Source organism: Puntigrus tetrazona, chromosome 6 (assembly GCF_018831695.1).
Source record: "Puntigrus tetrazona isolate hp1 chromosome 6, ASM1883169v1, whole genome shotgun sequence".
In the NCBI taxonomy this organism is placed as follows: Eukaryota; Metazoa; Chordata; class Actinopteri; order Cypriniformes; family Cyprinidae; genus Puntigrus; species Puntigrus tetrazona.
This window is the reverse complement of record NC_056704.1, coordinates 4582414-4598372: the sequence shown is the minus strand read 5'-3', so window position 1 is coordinate 4598372 and position 15959 is coordinate 4582414. Positions and strand designations below refer to the sequence as shown.

The window sequence follows — 15959 nt, the reverse complement described above, 5'->3', positions numbered from 1 at the left end:
AAGCTTGACCACTGCTTAACGGAATGGACTTCCAGCCTGTGTTTTCATGTCAATCAAGGGATTGCACTCAATGGGGTGGGGTCATGTGATAATCTGATTCATGCCAATCCAAATGTATTGGGATTATCCAATAGAAACCATTTGTTTTTGGAAGGGGTGGGGAAAGGTAAGGGGTTGACATTTGCACTGGACATGAAAATACTCAAAGCACTCAACATCTGATGACAAGATCACAAGCTTGGATGAGAAAAAAATGCACCTTGAGAAACAAAAAAACATGCATGAGGAAGGAATGAAGGCACATCAAATGTACCCACAGCTGACTGTGAGATTACACGGTGAAGCCAGAGACGCTTGTCTTCACGCCTGGCTGCTAATTAGAAAATCAATTCAATGAATCAAACCAATCTCTAAATCCACGGGCTTGTAGGTACTTTTGAATGATCTGAAACTGCATGAGACTGAGAATAACTGCAAAAGCAATCTGGATGAGATGGTGTGCTTCAGTCAAGCCTAATCTTGTGCCTGTATATGTGTGTGTGCTTTTCTGTGTCTGGTTGTGTGGCTGCATGGATGCCTGGATAGAAGCTGCCTGTTGATGCGGTTCTCAGTTCCTCAGAAGGGAGCACAGTGGATATCCGACCTCCTGGAGAGGGGGCGGAGTCTGTGGAGCTGGAGCCCGAAGAGTCCCTGGACCCAGAGGCCTGCTTCACAGAAGGTGTGTGTGTGTGTTTTCCTGGTATTTCCTATGCTATGGGGACCAAGTGTACCCACCAGGATAGTAATACCAGTAAATTTTGACCTTGTGGCATTCCTGGCTTTATTTACCAGTGCATGTTATTTCAGTCATGATAACTTGCTCCATCTTTGAACAGTGGGCTGGGCCAGATACTGGTTAATGTTAACCCACAACTAATATTGGTTAATGTTAATCATTAGCCTATTTATTTAACACTATGTATTCTTTATTGTAGGCTATTGTTGTATTGCTAAATTACTGCCAATAGTTAACATACCCATTCCATGCCATAATTAGTCCCAGCTAATGTTTTCTCTTTGAATACTCTGTTTCACCCTCAAATGCAATCTTAAGTTTGTCCAAAGACACATTAAATTGTTCAAAAGTGACAGTAAAGATGGTTAAATTATTACAAAAAAGTGCCTGTTTCAAATAAATGCTGATCTTTTTAGCTTTATCAAAGAATCCTAATAATAAATAATAATAAATATTATGCACCATGACAGTATTGACTGCTGAAACTTTGTAATGTACTTAAAATATATTTTTAATAATACTAAATATATATTAAATTGTAAACATTATATAATAGTATCTGATTTACTCTATATTTGATCAAATAAATCCAGCTTTAATGAGGAAACAATTTAAAAGAAAAAACTTTTTAAAAATTGACTATGGCAATCAAGTTAACATATTCTACTGTATACAAGATTAAAGGGTACCGCCTGATAAGGGGTTGAAGACATGAATTTGAATGAAAACATGAAGCATGAAACAATGCTACAAATGAAGCTAGTTTGACCCCTTTATGTCATATATAGTCCCAAAGCAAGACTTTTAGTATTGACTTTTTTGGGACGTTTTAGGAGTGTTGACTTTTTCACTGAACTCAGTTGTTCTGCTGTCCAATCACATTGATACTTTTCTCTATGTCTTTTGCTCAGGCTGTGTGATGAGGTTTCAGTGCTGTCAGGTCGATGTGGAGAAGGGAAAAGGGAAGAGTTGGTGGATTCTCAGGAAAACCTGCTTCATCATTGTAGAGCACAACTGGTTTGAGTCCTTCATCATCTTTATGATATTACTCAGCAGTGGAGCATTGGTGAGCACCCACTTACAAACACAATATACTAACCCACTCGATTTTTTTTAATAGACAAACATTCAACAATTAAATTTGTTGATGTGTATGTGTGTTCAGGCATTTGAGGACATTTACATCGAGCAGCGCAAGACGATAAAGACAGTGTTGGAATATGCAGATAAAGTCTTCACATACGTTTTTATTTTGGAAATGCTTCTGAAGTGGGTTGCTTATGGCTTCGTCAAATACTTCACCAACGCCTGGTGTTGGCTTGACTTCCTGATTGTTGATGTATGTATGGACCTTATATACTGCTTTGCAACTGTACAGTGTGTGTGTGTAAGTGGATAGTGTGTATTCTCTGAGTCTAAACACAAATTTCCTTCATGATTGGCTGTGTGTGTTTATTTTACAGGTATCGTTGGTGAGTCTGGTAGCAAATGCTCTTGGTTACTCTGAATTAAGTGCCATTAAGTCCCTGAGAACACTGCGTGCTCTTAGACCTTTGAGAGCATTGTCACGCTTTGAGGGAATGAGGGTAAGACATATACTGAAACACACATCATGATTTAAACCTGTCGGACATGTTTCTGGTTGGCTAATCTTTTCACAAAATTTTAACATTACAGAGTAACGATTGTTTGGTAAGATTAGTGCTGTATGAATTGAGTGGTTGTAGATCCAATGTACATTTGCTAAAGATTTACACACTCCAAGATATAGACGTGTTTGGTTTTTCTTTGCAACCGATTTGAATAAACGTAGGATCCCAAGCTCACCAATGGATCCTATGAAGTCTGAATGAGATTAGAAACAGCTGATAAAAACATGTAGCTTTTCACTTCACAAGATGTTAATTAATGGACCGGAGACGTGTGTATTTCCTTTGCATTTTTATCAGCTTTTTTCAGATTCTCTTTCTGACGGCATTCATTCACTGCAGAGGATTCATTGATGAGCTAGTTATGTAAAGCTAAATTTACTCACATTTACTCATCTACATCTTGAATGGCCTGGAGATTAAAACATTTTAGGCCAATTTATATTTTTGGGTAAACAATCTAACCCAATCCGTTCATCCCAGTGCTGTCCCATAACCAAGGAAGTTGATCCTAGAACATGTCCTACTTGAGAAAAACAGCACATTGTCACACAAAAATACTGTTTAATCTTTTCAATTTTGGGATGCTGTAGTCCTCTTCCATGCTGTTGGTGAATATTAATGAGAACATCCTAATGACATGAATAAATGAATATTGTATGTAGACTGTTGTATTTTTAGTGTGCATGCCTCTCTGCATGTGCTGTGGTGAGAGCTCTCTGATCTGTTCTGATGATTCTGTGGTGGTTTTTGTGGTGGTTGTGACTTGACCTTACATTTCTTTCTCTGTTATGTGTCTCTTTTCATTTGCAGTAAACAAATGTTGTGACGTCATCGTGTCTCCACAAGGTTTTTTTCTGTTTTCATTTTTTGTTTTTTCCACATTTTGGTAACTCAAAGATATGTGTGATATGTCCCTGCAAGATTTTTATATGTTAAAGTCCTATGTTCTGTGACCAAAATGGCAGTTGGTTAATTGGAGATATTTAGCTATTAATTATAGAGTAAATTAGAAGGCCTACTCATTTTTAGCCAATTAGCCTTAATGTAGGATAAAATAGTGTTAACCTTGTGAAAATCATCTTGTAATTTTCTAGAATTGCATTATCTATGGAAAGGATTTAGCTTTTACCAGCAAATAAGCCATCTACTGTAAAAGCTCAGGACGTTCACGGGGTTTCGCAGCTCTTGTGTAGCAAGAGTGTAATGTGAATATATATGAACGTATTTGTGTGTGACAGCATGTATTTCTTTTTTCTAGGTTGTAGTAAATGCACTGCTGGGAGCCATACCTTCCATCATGAATGTGCTACTAGTGTGTTTGATCTTCTGGCTGATCTTCAGCATCATGGGGGTGAACCTTTTTGCGGGGAAATACTACCGTTGTGTAAATATCAGCAGCGATGAGATGTTTCCCATCAGTATGGTCAATAACAAGTCTGACTGCGAGTCCATGAGTGCAAACAATTACTCTGCACGCTGGAAAAATGTGAAGATTAATTTCGATAATGTGGGAGCTGGATACCTGGCACTACTACAAGTGGTGAGTGAGCTGGACATTTTCTATTTGTAGCATATTCACACAATTTAGTTATTGAAATTGATTTGTTCTTTTTCACAAGGCCACATTTAAAGGATGGATGGACATCATGTATGCAGCTGTGGATTCTCGTGGTGTAAGTGTTTCTCTTCATTGCAGTTAACAGCATTGTTTCATTCAAAGCATAATCCACTGTCACTATTATTGTATTTTGTATGACTACACAATTTAAAAATGCCATTTGATGATTAGCATCATGAACTATTAGATTGTCTGCCTTTATTCGATCCAGAAAAAAAAAAGAAAGAATTTAATTTAGGTATAATTTCATTTCGTTATTAGGTATAGGTTATTTCGATTTATATTTGTTGTGGTTTACTCCAACTGAAAATACACCATACAAAAGCTATATTTGACCTTTGGGCATTTTAGTGTTTTTAATTTAGCTTTAATGTGACTATTTACGAAACTGTTCTTTAATCTTTCATATTGAAATTGTTCAATATATATAACTGTATATATATATATATATATATATATATATATATATATATATATATATATATATATATATATATATATATTATCAATTTTTGTTAATCTATATACATAATTATACAACTCAATGAACATTATTATATTTTAAATAATTTACTAATAATTGTAGATACACAAAAACACAGTTTTCTGTATTCTTGTTCTGAAGTAATAACTGAATTTTAATAAAATAATTGAATCATAACTGATTTAAATTAAAAATTATTTTGCATTGAAAATCTTACATATCCTCTGGTATAGCTGCATACATGGACAATGCAATGCATAGAAAATCGTGAGAAATTGTGTGTTTAAGCAGGAGTTTGTTTATGACAAGTAAGTCGTGATGCACATTAGTAATGCAAATGTGTAAGAACGCACTCATTTTCTTGTGCCCACAGGTGGAGTTACAGCCTGACTATGAATCAAACCTTTACATGTACCTGTACTTCGTCATCTTCATTATCTTCGGCTCCTTCTTTACCCTTAACCTCTTCATTGGTGTCATCATTGATAACTTCAATCAGCAGAAGAAAAAGATAAGTATTTAAACTGAGGAAGGTGAATTTAGTGATAGGTAATATAGTGCATATTACAGTGTGCAGTCTCAATCAACCACTGTGTGTTTGTTTGGTTTACTCTCAAAGATATGTAATGTGATATGTACACAGTCTGTGGATTTATTTAGTGAGCACACAATGTTAAGCTATTGAACTGGTTTCGTTTGTGAAGCGCACACAGTGGTAATGCATTGAGAGATAAATAGGACCTGGTTTGGACTGAACTGTCTCTTTGACATTTCCTGAAGGTCAGGGGTGAAAAACAGAGGCCTGGTTGCATTATGTTTGTGTTGTGACATATAATTAAAGCCTGGTTATAACCAGCCTTTTGCATTTGCTCTTTACTTAGGAGGTCAGGATATCTTCATGACAGAAGAACAAAAGAAATATTACAATGCCATGAAGAAACTTGGATCTAAGAAGCCTCAGAAGCCAATTCCCAGGCCTTCGGTATGACACACAGCTCAATCCCCCTAACCACTAAGAACTTTCATTATGTACAATACAACATTTGTCATTAATGCCAATTTCTCTGTGTATTAATCTAGAACAAGTTTCAAGGCCTCATCTTTGACTTCATCACCAAACAAGCCTTCGACATTGTGATTATGATCCTGATCTGCTTGAACATGGTGACCATGATGGTGGAAACTGACGACCAGACGGAGGATATGGATAATATTCTGTACTGGATAAACTTGGTTTTCATCATCCTCTTCACTGGAGAATGTGTGCTCAAGATGATCTCTCTGCGGCACTACTTCTTCACCATTGGCTGGAATGTGTTTGACTTTGTAGTGGTGATTCTCTCAATTGTTGGTAAGAAAGTCTTGGAGAGTCTACAGACTATTGCTATTGTTAAATTATAATAACATTCTGAAAATGTAGGCCAGAAACATATTTTATAAGCATTCCATACATGTTGTACCTTCTTCTACAGAAAAGGTGTGATCACATTTAATGTTTTGTGAATTTTCACTGACAAAATCCAGTAATAACTGTTGGAATCTATACATTCAGAAATTTCACTTGAGAGTGAAAGATTTTGCAACAAATTTTGTGACTGATTTAATTTGGTCACAGAGATTTCCTGTTCTAAACAACAGAAAGTTGCATAGTTTGAAAGTGACTGAGCTGTGTGAGCCTAGCTTCAAACATTGCTACACTGTTGCATTGGCAATTGTCAATGTAATTTTCTTCCACATAATTTTACCGCATCTTAATTGATCTAAAAGAAAAAAGTACCCAAAATAGACAGTTTAGGCTAATGTCCGCTATAGTAATCCTTTGCTGTGATGCTGGGAATGCTATACTATATTTGAGTCGAGTATGGTTTGAGCATAAATAACAGTTAAAGGGATAGTTCACCCAAAAATATAAATTCTCCAATTATTTACTCCTTCCTAGGTGTATATGACTTTCTTCTTTCCGTTGAATTGGCTTATATTAAAAATTGTCTTGGGTCTTCCAAGCTTTGGAAGTGAATGGTGGTCAATGGTGGTAATCTCTAGCTTCCACTAACTGGCATCAAGGCACGTCCAAATTTTATATAAAAGTTTTAAATATGAATATATCATTTAAATATAGATATTATTCTTAAAATGCATCACTTCACTTCAGAAGGCCTTTATGAACCCTACAGGAGCAGTGTGGAGCACTTTTAATGGTGAATGGATGCACTTTTTTAAGCTTCAAAACATTGACTCCCATTCACTGCCATTCTAAAGTTTGGAAGAGCCAGGACATTTTTTTTAAATAACTCTGATTGTATTCATCTGAAAGAAGAAAGTAATATCCATCTAGGATGGCTTGAGAGTGAGTGAATTATGGGGTAATTTGATTTTTGGGTGAACTATGCCTTTCAGCTCAAACAGTGTGGAAAGTTCATGGATTCCTGAGATGACTTATTGGACTTGTGTTTTGTTTTTTGTCAGGTATGTTCCTCTCTGACATGATTGAGAAATATTTTGTATCGCCAACATTATTCCGAGTCATCCGACTTGCCAGAATCGGTCGCATTCTTCGTCTCATCAAAGGAGCCAAAGGCATTCGTACACTCCTGTTTGCCTTGATGATGTCACTTCCTGCCTTGTTCAATATTGGCCTCCTCCTGTTCCTGGTCATGTTTATCTATGCCATCTTTGGAATGTCCAACTTTGCCTATGTGAAACGGGAGGCCGGGATCGACGACATGTTTAACTTTGAGACATTCGGGAACTCTATGCTTTGCTTGTTCCAGATTACGACTTCGGCAGGATGGGACGGCCTTTTGGCACCCATCCTGAACAAGCAAGATCCGGATTGCGACAGCCAGTTGGAGCACCCGGGCAGCATTTATCGCGGCGACTGCGGAAACCCCTCAGTCGGCATATTCTTCTTTGTGAGCTACATCATCATCTGCTTCCTGATCGTGGTGAATATGTACATCGCTGTGATCTTGGAGAACTTCAGCGTAGCCACAGAGGAGAGCGCCGAACCGCTGAGCGAGGACGACTTTGAAATGTTCTACGAAGTCTGGGAGCGATTCGATCCCAACGCCACGCAGTTCGTGGAGTACGACAAGCTATCTGACTTTGCGGACGCTCTGGATCCTCCGTTACGCATCCCCAAGCCAAACAAGATTCAGCTCATAGCCATGGACCTGCCCATGGTCAGTGGTGATCGGATCCACTGCCTGGACATCCTGTTCGCATTTACTCTGAGGGTACTGGGAGAGGAGGGCGAGATGGATGCCCTGAGGGGACAGATGGAGGATCGTTTCATGGCCTCCAATCCCTCCAAAGTCTCCTACGAGCCCATCACGACAACCCTCCGCAGGAAGCAGGAGGAGATGTCAGCCGTAGTCATCCAGAGGGCCTTCCGACGCTACCGTATTAGGCAAACGGTAAAGAAGGCCTCCGAAGCCTACCGAAAGCAGTTGCAAGACGGGAACGTGCGCATTCCAGAGAAGGAGGTGCTCGTCATCGGGAAGTTTCAAGAGAACTCTGCGTCGGACAAAACAGATATGACTCCCTCCTCTGCCTCTCCGCCGTCTTACAACAGCGTGGCCAAGTCAGAGAAGGACAAATACGAAAAGGAGAGGAGAGAAAAGGAGGACAAAGCAAAAGATGCAAGAGACAGAAAAAAATGAGCGAGGGACTGAAACAGAGACTGTTCTTTTCAACTGAGACACTGTTTACAGAGCGGAGCGCGAGCACCGGGGTGCAATTCACCTCAAGCGGTTTTGGAACTAATGCCAAACTGAGTGTGTGTGAGGCGGAGTGTGTGTATGTGCGTGTGTCTAGACCATTGTTTGCGTGCGCACCGAGCTAGCCTTAGGGTGCATTTATGGTGTTGACGGAAAGCGTTGATTCGAGGACAGTGCCAGTGTCGACACGGCGAACACACGCACACACACACACGCTTGAGTATGACTGTTGAATCCCTAAGAGACGCTGGTGTGACACTAAATGGCAAGTATAGAGTGGTGTGTGAGTTTGTCTTTTAGTTTTGAGTGTTGTTACACAATCCCGAGGACTGAAAGAAACTGTTATAGTCATCAGTAGCTAGTGCTAACACTACCGCTGGTGTCTTTCTTATTGAATGGCGTATTATATACCTGCACATTTTTGTTAGCTCATTTTTTTATTCATGTTGAACTTTTCTACTCATGGGTTTGATTGTCTGAACTACTTCATTTCAAGGGCATGTCTGTGGAAGGGGCTGGGGAATGTCGATCATATCCGGTAGTGAATTATCTGAACTGGACCTCATTTACTTTAGCGTTAGCTTAAACCGAACAAACCACACACACACACACACACACACCGGTAGGTTCTAAGTGCTACAAAATCAATCGCTCAGTAAGCTGAGAGCAGAATGCTACTGTACTAATCAGGACTTTCACACATAGAATGTTTTTTATTATTTATGGATGAAGATGTAGACCATGTCTGCGCTGCCTTACTGAACACAAACACGAAACTGGATTAATTGAACACAATCTTCCACTGTTGATAGCAGAATGAGCCAAACTCAGTTAGTGTATTTTGATTCAAAGCCGTTGATGAATGTTCTGGGTATGTTCACCTCAATTGACATTTTTGTGTTACTATGAGGCACTTATAAAGGAAGTAAAAGAAGCCAAGCAATTTATCAATTAAAGTAACACTGTTTACAGCCATGTATATAGTAAAACCACAAAACTTCAACATTATATGATATATTATAGATTATACATGTTTTGACGTTAGAATAGTGTGATATAATCACTCATATAATCTTGTCTTTTATTTTTCAACTCTGTTGTCATGACAACGCCTGTTAAAGCCTGTAAACCCAATAACTTTTGCACAATATCTGCACAAAGACACCAAGAAGAGAGGTGATGTGATTTCCTTGGGCGTTGTACTACATGACTAGAGTTAATTCATGAGTATCTTAAAGGGACCACGTCCTATATTTAGATTTACATACATAAGAGGTTTAATCAAAAGTTGTTGCCTATATATCTTTACCTGACAACAGGTCCATAACAACACAGTTCTGGAATGGCACCAACCACAGGAATACTATTAAATACATAGTGCAAATATGTCTATTTAGGCAAATTTTTAGTACAGCTCATAGTTTACTGTTCCTTTTAGATAAGATTAAGAACTAAAACGAACAAAAAAACACACACCCCGTAAGCCATTCATATGCCGGCACAGTTTACTTTGTTTGTAAGTGCCTCATTGGAATCTCGATTTTAACTTACTTAAGGTGCAAATTGCAATTATTTCTAGTGGTAATCAATATTATGCAACAAAAGCTGTTCGTTGAACCCTAAACGTTCTACACCACATATGAGGCAAATACGAGACGAGACAGATGTCCACCCTTCTGTGAAACTACCGTAACGTTAAAAGACTTCGGGAAGCCTGAATGTACACTCACTGGTGAACGTGATAGGAAAACGAAATGTAACCCTACTGAATGTCTCTGTACCAGACAGCCACATGTCTCACTTCCTCGTTTTATTTTGAACAAAAAGAAAGAAAAAACATATATATATATATATATATATATATATATATATATATATATATATATATATATATATATATATATATGTATTTATTTCTTTAGATATCTTCCAAATCTAAACCATTTCGTGCATAGGTGCAGGTCAACCTGTCAGTAGATCTCTACTGAAAACCAATTTTCCTCGTTTTGAAGTTCAATGTCTGTCACGGCAACACCCTGAGTTCGGCTGAATAATGCGATTATGACATGAGCTCTTCTGTTGAACTAGTGATGGTGATTTTGTATGTATATAATGGCACGCTGTATCTCACCTCTGTACTCAACTCTGTAGAGGAGCACTTTTACACGCCACTTAAACTGTCATTTGGATGCATGTGTGAGAGGTGCGAGTGTGAAAGAGAAAAAGAATATGAGAACTTATTTATGTGAGAGAGATCTATATGTGTGTGTTTTGACTGTATGTACTGGGGCCACCATCGATGTGCTTTATTCTCATTCTCTTTATTGTTTATATTGTAAATAGTAGTTTCAAGCTCATGTTATTGGTTTTCTTTTGGGTTTTTTTATTTCGAATTAACTTATTTTGTTTACATTTCTTTTTGCACAGTGCTACATGTGAAGGCCAGGTCCTGGTTTTAAATGTACATAAAAATTTATGAAGCAATCAGTGGTCGTCATATTTCATTCGTAGTGTGGTAGTAAACTGCATGCACTATATTAACCAACTACATGGTGACGTTATTTTAAAAGCCAAAAGAATAAAGATATTTTTTGTACCAAAGTTAAACTTATTATATTCGTCATTACACACATCGCCAACATCATTTCGAGGGAGAATCGCAGCAGAGAAATGCATACATATTTTTTTTTTCGTTGGGTTACTTGAAAATGTTTATGGTTTGCAAACGTGTACAACCTTTTGTTTTGGATGTGCAATATGAATTGATTTTCTCTGAAGCGGAGCAGAGTTTGCAGACATTCACTGCAGTTTTCCAAAATAAAGCACATTTTGGGAAGCCAGTAACTGAAAAGCCTAAGACGTTTATTTTGGATTTTTCTTTTTTGTCAAATATGCAGCATTTGTCTTCGATCTGTATTGATATATCTGTGCCATTCAGTAATGAATAAATACAAATATAACAAATAGCCATCGGTCAGTATAACCATTATCTTTTGAACATTTATGCCTGTGGACATCGCAAACAGATCTGCAGGAAAAAGAAGAAAAGTGGAAGAAGGTGTGGAAGACAGGTAAGGACCGCACAAACAGGAGAAGGCCTAAATTTAGTCTAACTGCTGCAATCATCCTTCTAGTACTGCTGCTAGACTCTCCTTTCAACAAACCCAAGACTCTACGGCTGTGTGTGTGTGTGTGTGTGTGTGTGTGTGTGTGTGTGCGTGCATGAGAAACACTGTAATCAGAAGTGACCCTGCCGGAGCGCTTTTCTTCCTGTTGCCTGGCAACCTGACATCACCGTACACCCTTCAGTGATTAATCGCACAGCTTCTACCCATAGTGCTCCGGGGGTTTCAGCAGGCTTTCCCCAACCAACACCCCTCATTCCCCGCGTCTCTCATCCCCTCTCTCTCCCACACTCATTCATTCATGCTTTCCGTTCGGTCAAAGAGAGAGACAGGCCTCGCGTCCGTCCCTGTGGGATTCCCTTTTGAGAGGAGCCGTTTGTTTTCGCTCTCTTTTATGGCGAGGTCTGGCGCGGGAGATAAGCGCGCGTGTTTATTTATGAACTGATACGGTTAAGGATAAGGCGTCAGCGTTATTTTTGTCTAAATCAAATTATTCTGAAAAACGGATCAATTAAAAATGATACCGTCACAGACGCGAAGATTAAAATCTCGACCAATTCAAACTGAGGAAACACAGGGTGGGGTTGGTGAGTGAAGCTGATACCGTTTCAGTCTCCTTCTAAATAGTCCGCTGCGCCCTCTTGCGGTGGAACGAGGAGAATACATGTGTTGTGTGACGGACGTTTGCCCTTCACCGGCAGCGGGCGTTACACCACATGACCAGGAACAGAGATTTTAATTATTTCTTCTTAAAGGAACCTCAGCCTACGCCTTTACCATGTTGAATTTACAAAAGCAACTTACAGAATTCTGTTTCCAGCAAATGGTCGATGAAAGAAGGCGTTGACCTCAGTGAATTTTATGCAGGCAAAATATAGGACACTACTAAGCGTTATATCTTAGGCAGTTCACTTTTTCACATTGAATTAGATTTTTTTACAGTATAAAAGGTTAAAAACTGTGGTGATATCAATATATTGATGTGTTTAAAACACATTGATGTGGGGTTGATGTGTTTAAAACACATTATATAATAACTAATATATTTAATATTAGATCTTTTGGCTTTAAATATTTAGCATTTTTAAACCTAAAGCATTTAAATAAATAAGCTATGTTATTTTGCACACATTTCTAAATCTTGGCTTTCATGTGCATTTAGAGTTCAAATGAAGTCTGTATTTATTTGAACTTCAGTCACTGTATAATATTACGTTCATGTTATGGTGCACATCATAAAATGGCAATATGACTGTTATGTAACATGATACTTTAGATTATAGAACATATTCACAGAGCTTTCCCTCAGCAAACACAATTTGCTGCTTACTGAAGGTAGTTTGTTTATGTTTTGGGTAGGGTTATGAATATAATCGTGCAGAATAAGGTATTAATGTGTGCGCTTTATATACTAATTAACAGCCGGTATGCCAGTAACATGTATGTTTGTGTGAACTGTACATGTGCTTGTGTGTGTGTGGCGCTTTTGTGGCGGTGAGTAACTGCTTCTGAATGTGACCGGTTCACTTTTTCCACTGAAGGAAAATGTGGGAAAATAAAAAGCATGATGATGTTAAAAAAAAAAAAAAAAAAAACAGTGGGAAAAACCATCTCACCATCTGCATTTGTGTTAAAAGGAAAGCACAGGCATTTTACCAAGTTTAACAAGCTGCAGCAGAGTGAAGAAAGTTTTCTCTGTGAAAAAGACAGATAAATGTGCTCCTTAAAGTTCAAGCCCACTGTTTAGCAAGTCCCTTGAGAGAGAGAGAGAGAGAGAGAGAGAGAGAGAGAGAGAGATACATGTGTGACATAGTCTTGCATTAAAAGAGCCATGCATTGAACACACACATTGCCAGAAGTGAAGGATAAGTAGGTCAAGTGAGGAGAGAGAGGGTGATCGAGAAAGAGAGACAAATTCCACAAACACTGCTCTTTACTCAAGGGCACTGGAAATGCCTTGACTATGAAGAACTGAGATGACACAGATTCAACACATTGTCGAATATGCAATGTTTTACACTACTCTATTAATAAATAGGAACAATTCCAGAGTCAGTATATTGCATGACGATGTCTGTCACCAGTAAATATTTTAAAAATCATGAACAAAAACTTCACAGGGCCTTCGCCAAGACTACGTTGGGATGTTTTTTGCACATTATCGTTAGGTGTTGATGACAATTCATTAAATCCATTCAACTGGATGATCATTTGTAATGGTAAATTATGCTGTACCTCGAGGATATGTATAAGCTACCTAATTAATTAGCTACTAGTTGGGGACACTAAACCCCCGAAACTGCTCTCTGGGTGCCACAGCAAAAAATGTCTGGTGTGTGTTCACAGTGTGTGTGTATGCCCTTGGATGGAATAAATGAAGAGCACAAATTTAGAGTATAGGTCACCATATTAGGCCATGTCACATATTTATAGTTTTCTTATATGTATTTAAACAAATGGTATAAAATAGATTTGTTTTTAATACTCTTACATTTGCTAAATTGGCTAAGTATAGAATTAAGTGAATGTCAGTTAATGCTAATCAAACTTGGTTTTCAAGTTTGAAAAGTTTAATTGTAATTTTATTTCAATTATTATATATTTTTAGATTTTAACTACAATTAAAAGTATATATATATATATATATATATATATATATATATATATATATATATATATATATACTGTATATATATATATATATATATATATATATATATATATATATATATATATATATATATATATATATATATATCATTATTTACTCAACCCCATGCCATTATAAACTTTTTGAAGACTGTAAGGAGGATGTAAGGAGAATGTAAGAGAGTAACCGAGCTAATTTTTTTTAAAACTTCCATTATATAGACAAAAAACATAAATTCAGAGACAAAGCACATTAACTGAGGTTTTTGCCAAAAAACAAAAACAAAATCATAATAATTCTGCCCCTTGTGCAAGAATTGTAATGTCATCGGTTTGCGTGCCATTAAAGCATGAATGGGTAACCCTTAGCTGGGTGTTTCTGCCTCTGTGTTTTGGTGTGTGTGTAGTGTGTAAGATGAGTGGACAGGCCTGTAAGTGAGCTGTGTTTCTGTGGGTTGAATAATGCATTTCTGTGACGTTCTCATCCTCTCTCTCCTTACAGTCGTGTCTTAATTCTCTTATCATTAGTTTGCATTAACCTGACCCCATCATTCCCCCTTCTTCCGTTATCTCTCCACTCTTCTTTTCTCCTCACCAACCATTCCTGCATTCTCCTATGTGAACTACACGCATCTGTAGCAGAAGGTAAGAGCGTGTGAATGTAGGTCATGTGTTTTCACCTGTCTCTGATCCATGACTCAACCTGTCTGAACGTGTTCTGCCTGGAATTCATTTGCTTAAGTAATGCTGGTCACAAGATCCTCCCCCCAGTTTATATATAACAGTTTCCTCCAGTCACCCGTCCGTCTACGGCCATTTCCTGTCAGATAATTCGCTCATGCACAAATAAAAAAATGAGTTTAGAGTGCAGCGGCAGGCTATTTTTCGAGCATACAAGCAACTGTATTAGCAGTATCTATGGTATTCTGTTGATTGCGAGAGGAAATTATGTAGAAACAAATGCACAGTAACACAATGTCCAAACCAGGAGCAATATGATAAAATGTCAAGAGATAAAAGCATTTAGATGTGACCACGACAGGACACTTTGACCTTTGTCCAGTTTTCCGTGTTTGTATTTAGTGCGGCGCACTGTGAAATCTAACAGGTTTAAAAACTGTGTTGATGAAGCCGAATTTTCAGCAGACATTATTTACGGTCTACAGCGTTACATGATCCTTCAGAAATCAATCTAACATGCCGTTCTTAATAATAAGAATATTTATTAATGGTTATTATCAGTGTTGAAAACAACTTTGATGAATAAAGTTTAAAAGTATGTTTTCTAACATTATAAATGTCATGTTAAAATCCTTTTTGAATACAAATACAAATTTCTTAAACATACAAAATGTAATTGGTAATTGTATACAAAATGATTGTAGCTTAAAAAGTTTGTCCTGCTTGACCAGAGCACAGTATAAAAGTCATCAATTATTTAATTTACTTTAATTGTGTAAAATTTTTATTTTTTTTTGCAATTATTGTAGACAGATACTGTAAACAGAGCTTGTATGTAACCTAATATATTCCATACACAGTAGTGAAATGAGGCACTGCAAGTATGTATAAATGTTCTTGTCGCTATAATTGTGATTTATTTTCTCATCATATGCAAACAAGATACCGCAGAACTAAAATATTTTAAGCTTTTAGACACGAGTCATAGTTGCATAATAGAAAGTTTGATATTTGTGTATTTTAGTGATATGTTTGTGAAACATTATGAAATGTCAATCACAGCACACCGTGCCATCCTATTTGTTTTTTTTTGCAAATCCATGTGTTTCCCGCAGATTCCCTGTGGCCTCATAGGACTATAATCTGCACTTATTTAAGTATATGGCTTTTTTTTTTGTAAATGTACAGCTGTGTGCAGGATGCATTCTCAGGGTGGGTTTTCTTTTTAGGAAATGTGTGTGTGTTGAAAGGAAAGG

At 37.5% G+C, this 15959-nt stretch overlaps 1 protein-coding gene across 4 annotated transcripts in view; it reads left to right on the top strand.

The window, feature by feature from the left end:
* Positions 1–8209, top strand: part of scn1lab (sodium channel, voltage-gated, type I like, alpha b) — a 30174-nt gene extending 21965 nt beyond the window's left edge. For 3 of the 4 annotated variants that reach the window (XM_043241751.1, XM_043241750.1, XM_043241753.1), the window contains 10 exons: positions 586–718; positions 1687–1841; positions 1941–2114; positions 2239–2361; positions 3686–3967; positions 4047–4100; positions 4903–5040; positions 5407–5511; positions 5610–5880; positions 6996–8209. In XM_043241751.1, coding sequence (XP_043097686.1) covers positions 586–718; positions 1687–1841; positions 1941–2114; positions 2239–2361; positions 3686–3967; positions 4047–4100; positions 4903–5040; positions 5407–5511; positions 5610–5880; positions 6996–8191 — 2631 coding nt within the window. In that variant the 3' untranslated portion in view covers positions 8192–8209. The remainder of the gene's footprint in view (positions 1–585; positions 719–1686; positions 1842–1940; positions 2115–2238; positions 2362–3685; positions 3968–4046; positions 4101–4902; positions 5041–5406; positions 5512–5609; positions 5881–6995) is intronic. The other variant, XM_043241752.1, reaches the window with a different exon arrangement.
* The last annotated feature ends 7750 nt before the right edge of the window (positions 8210–15959 follow it).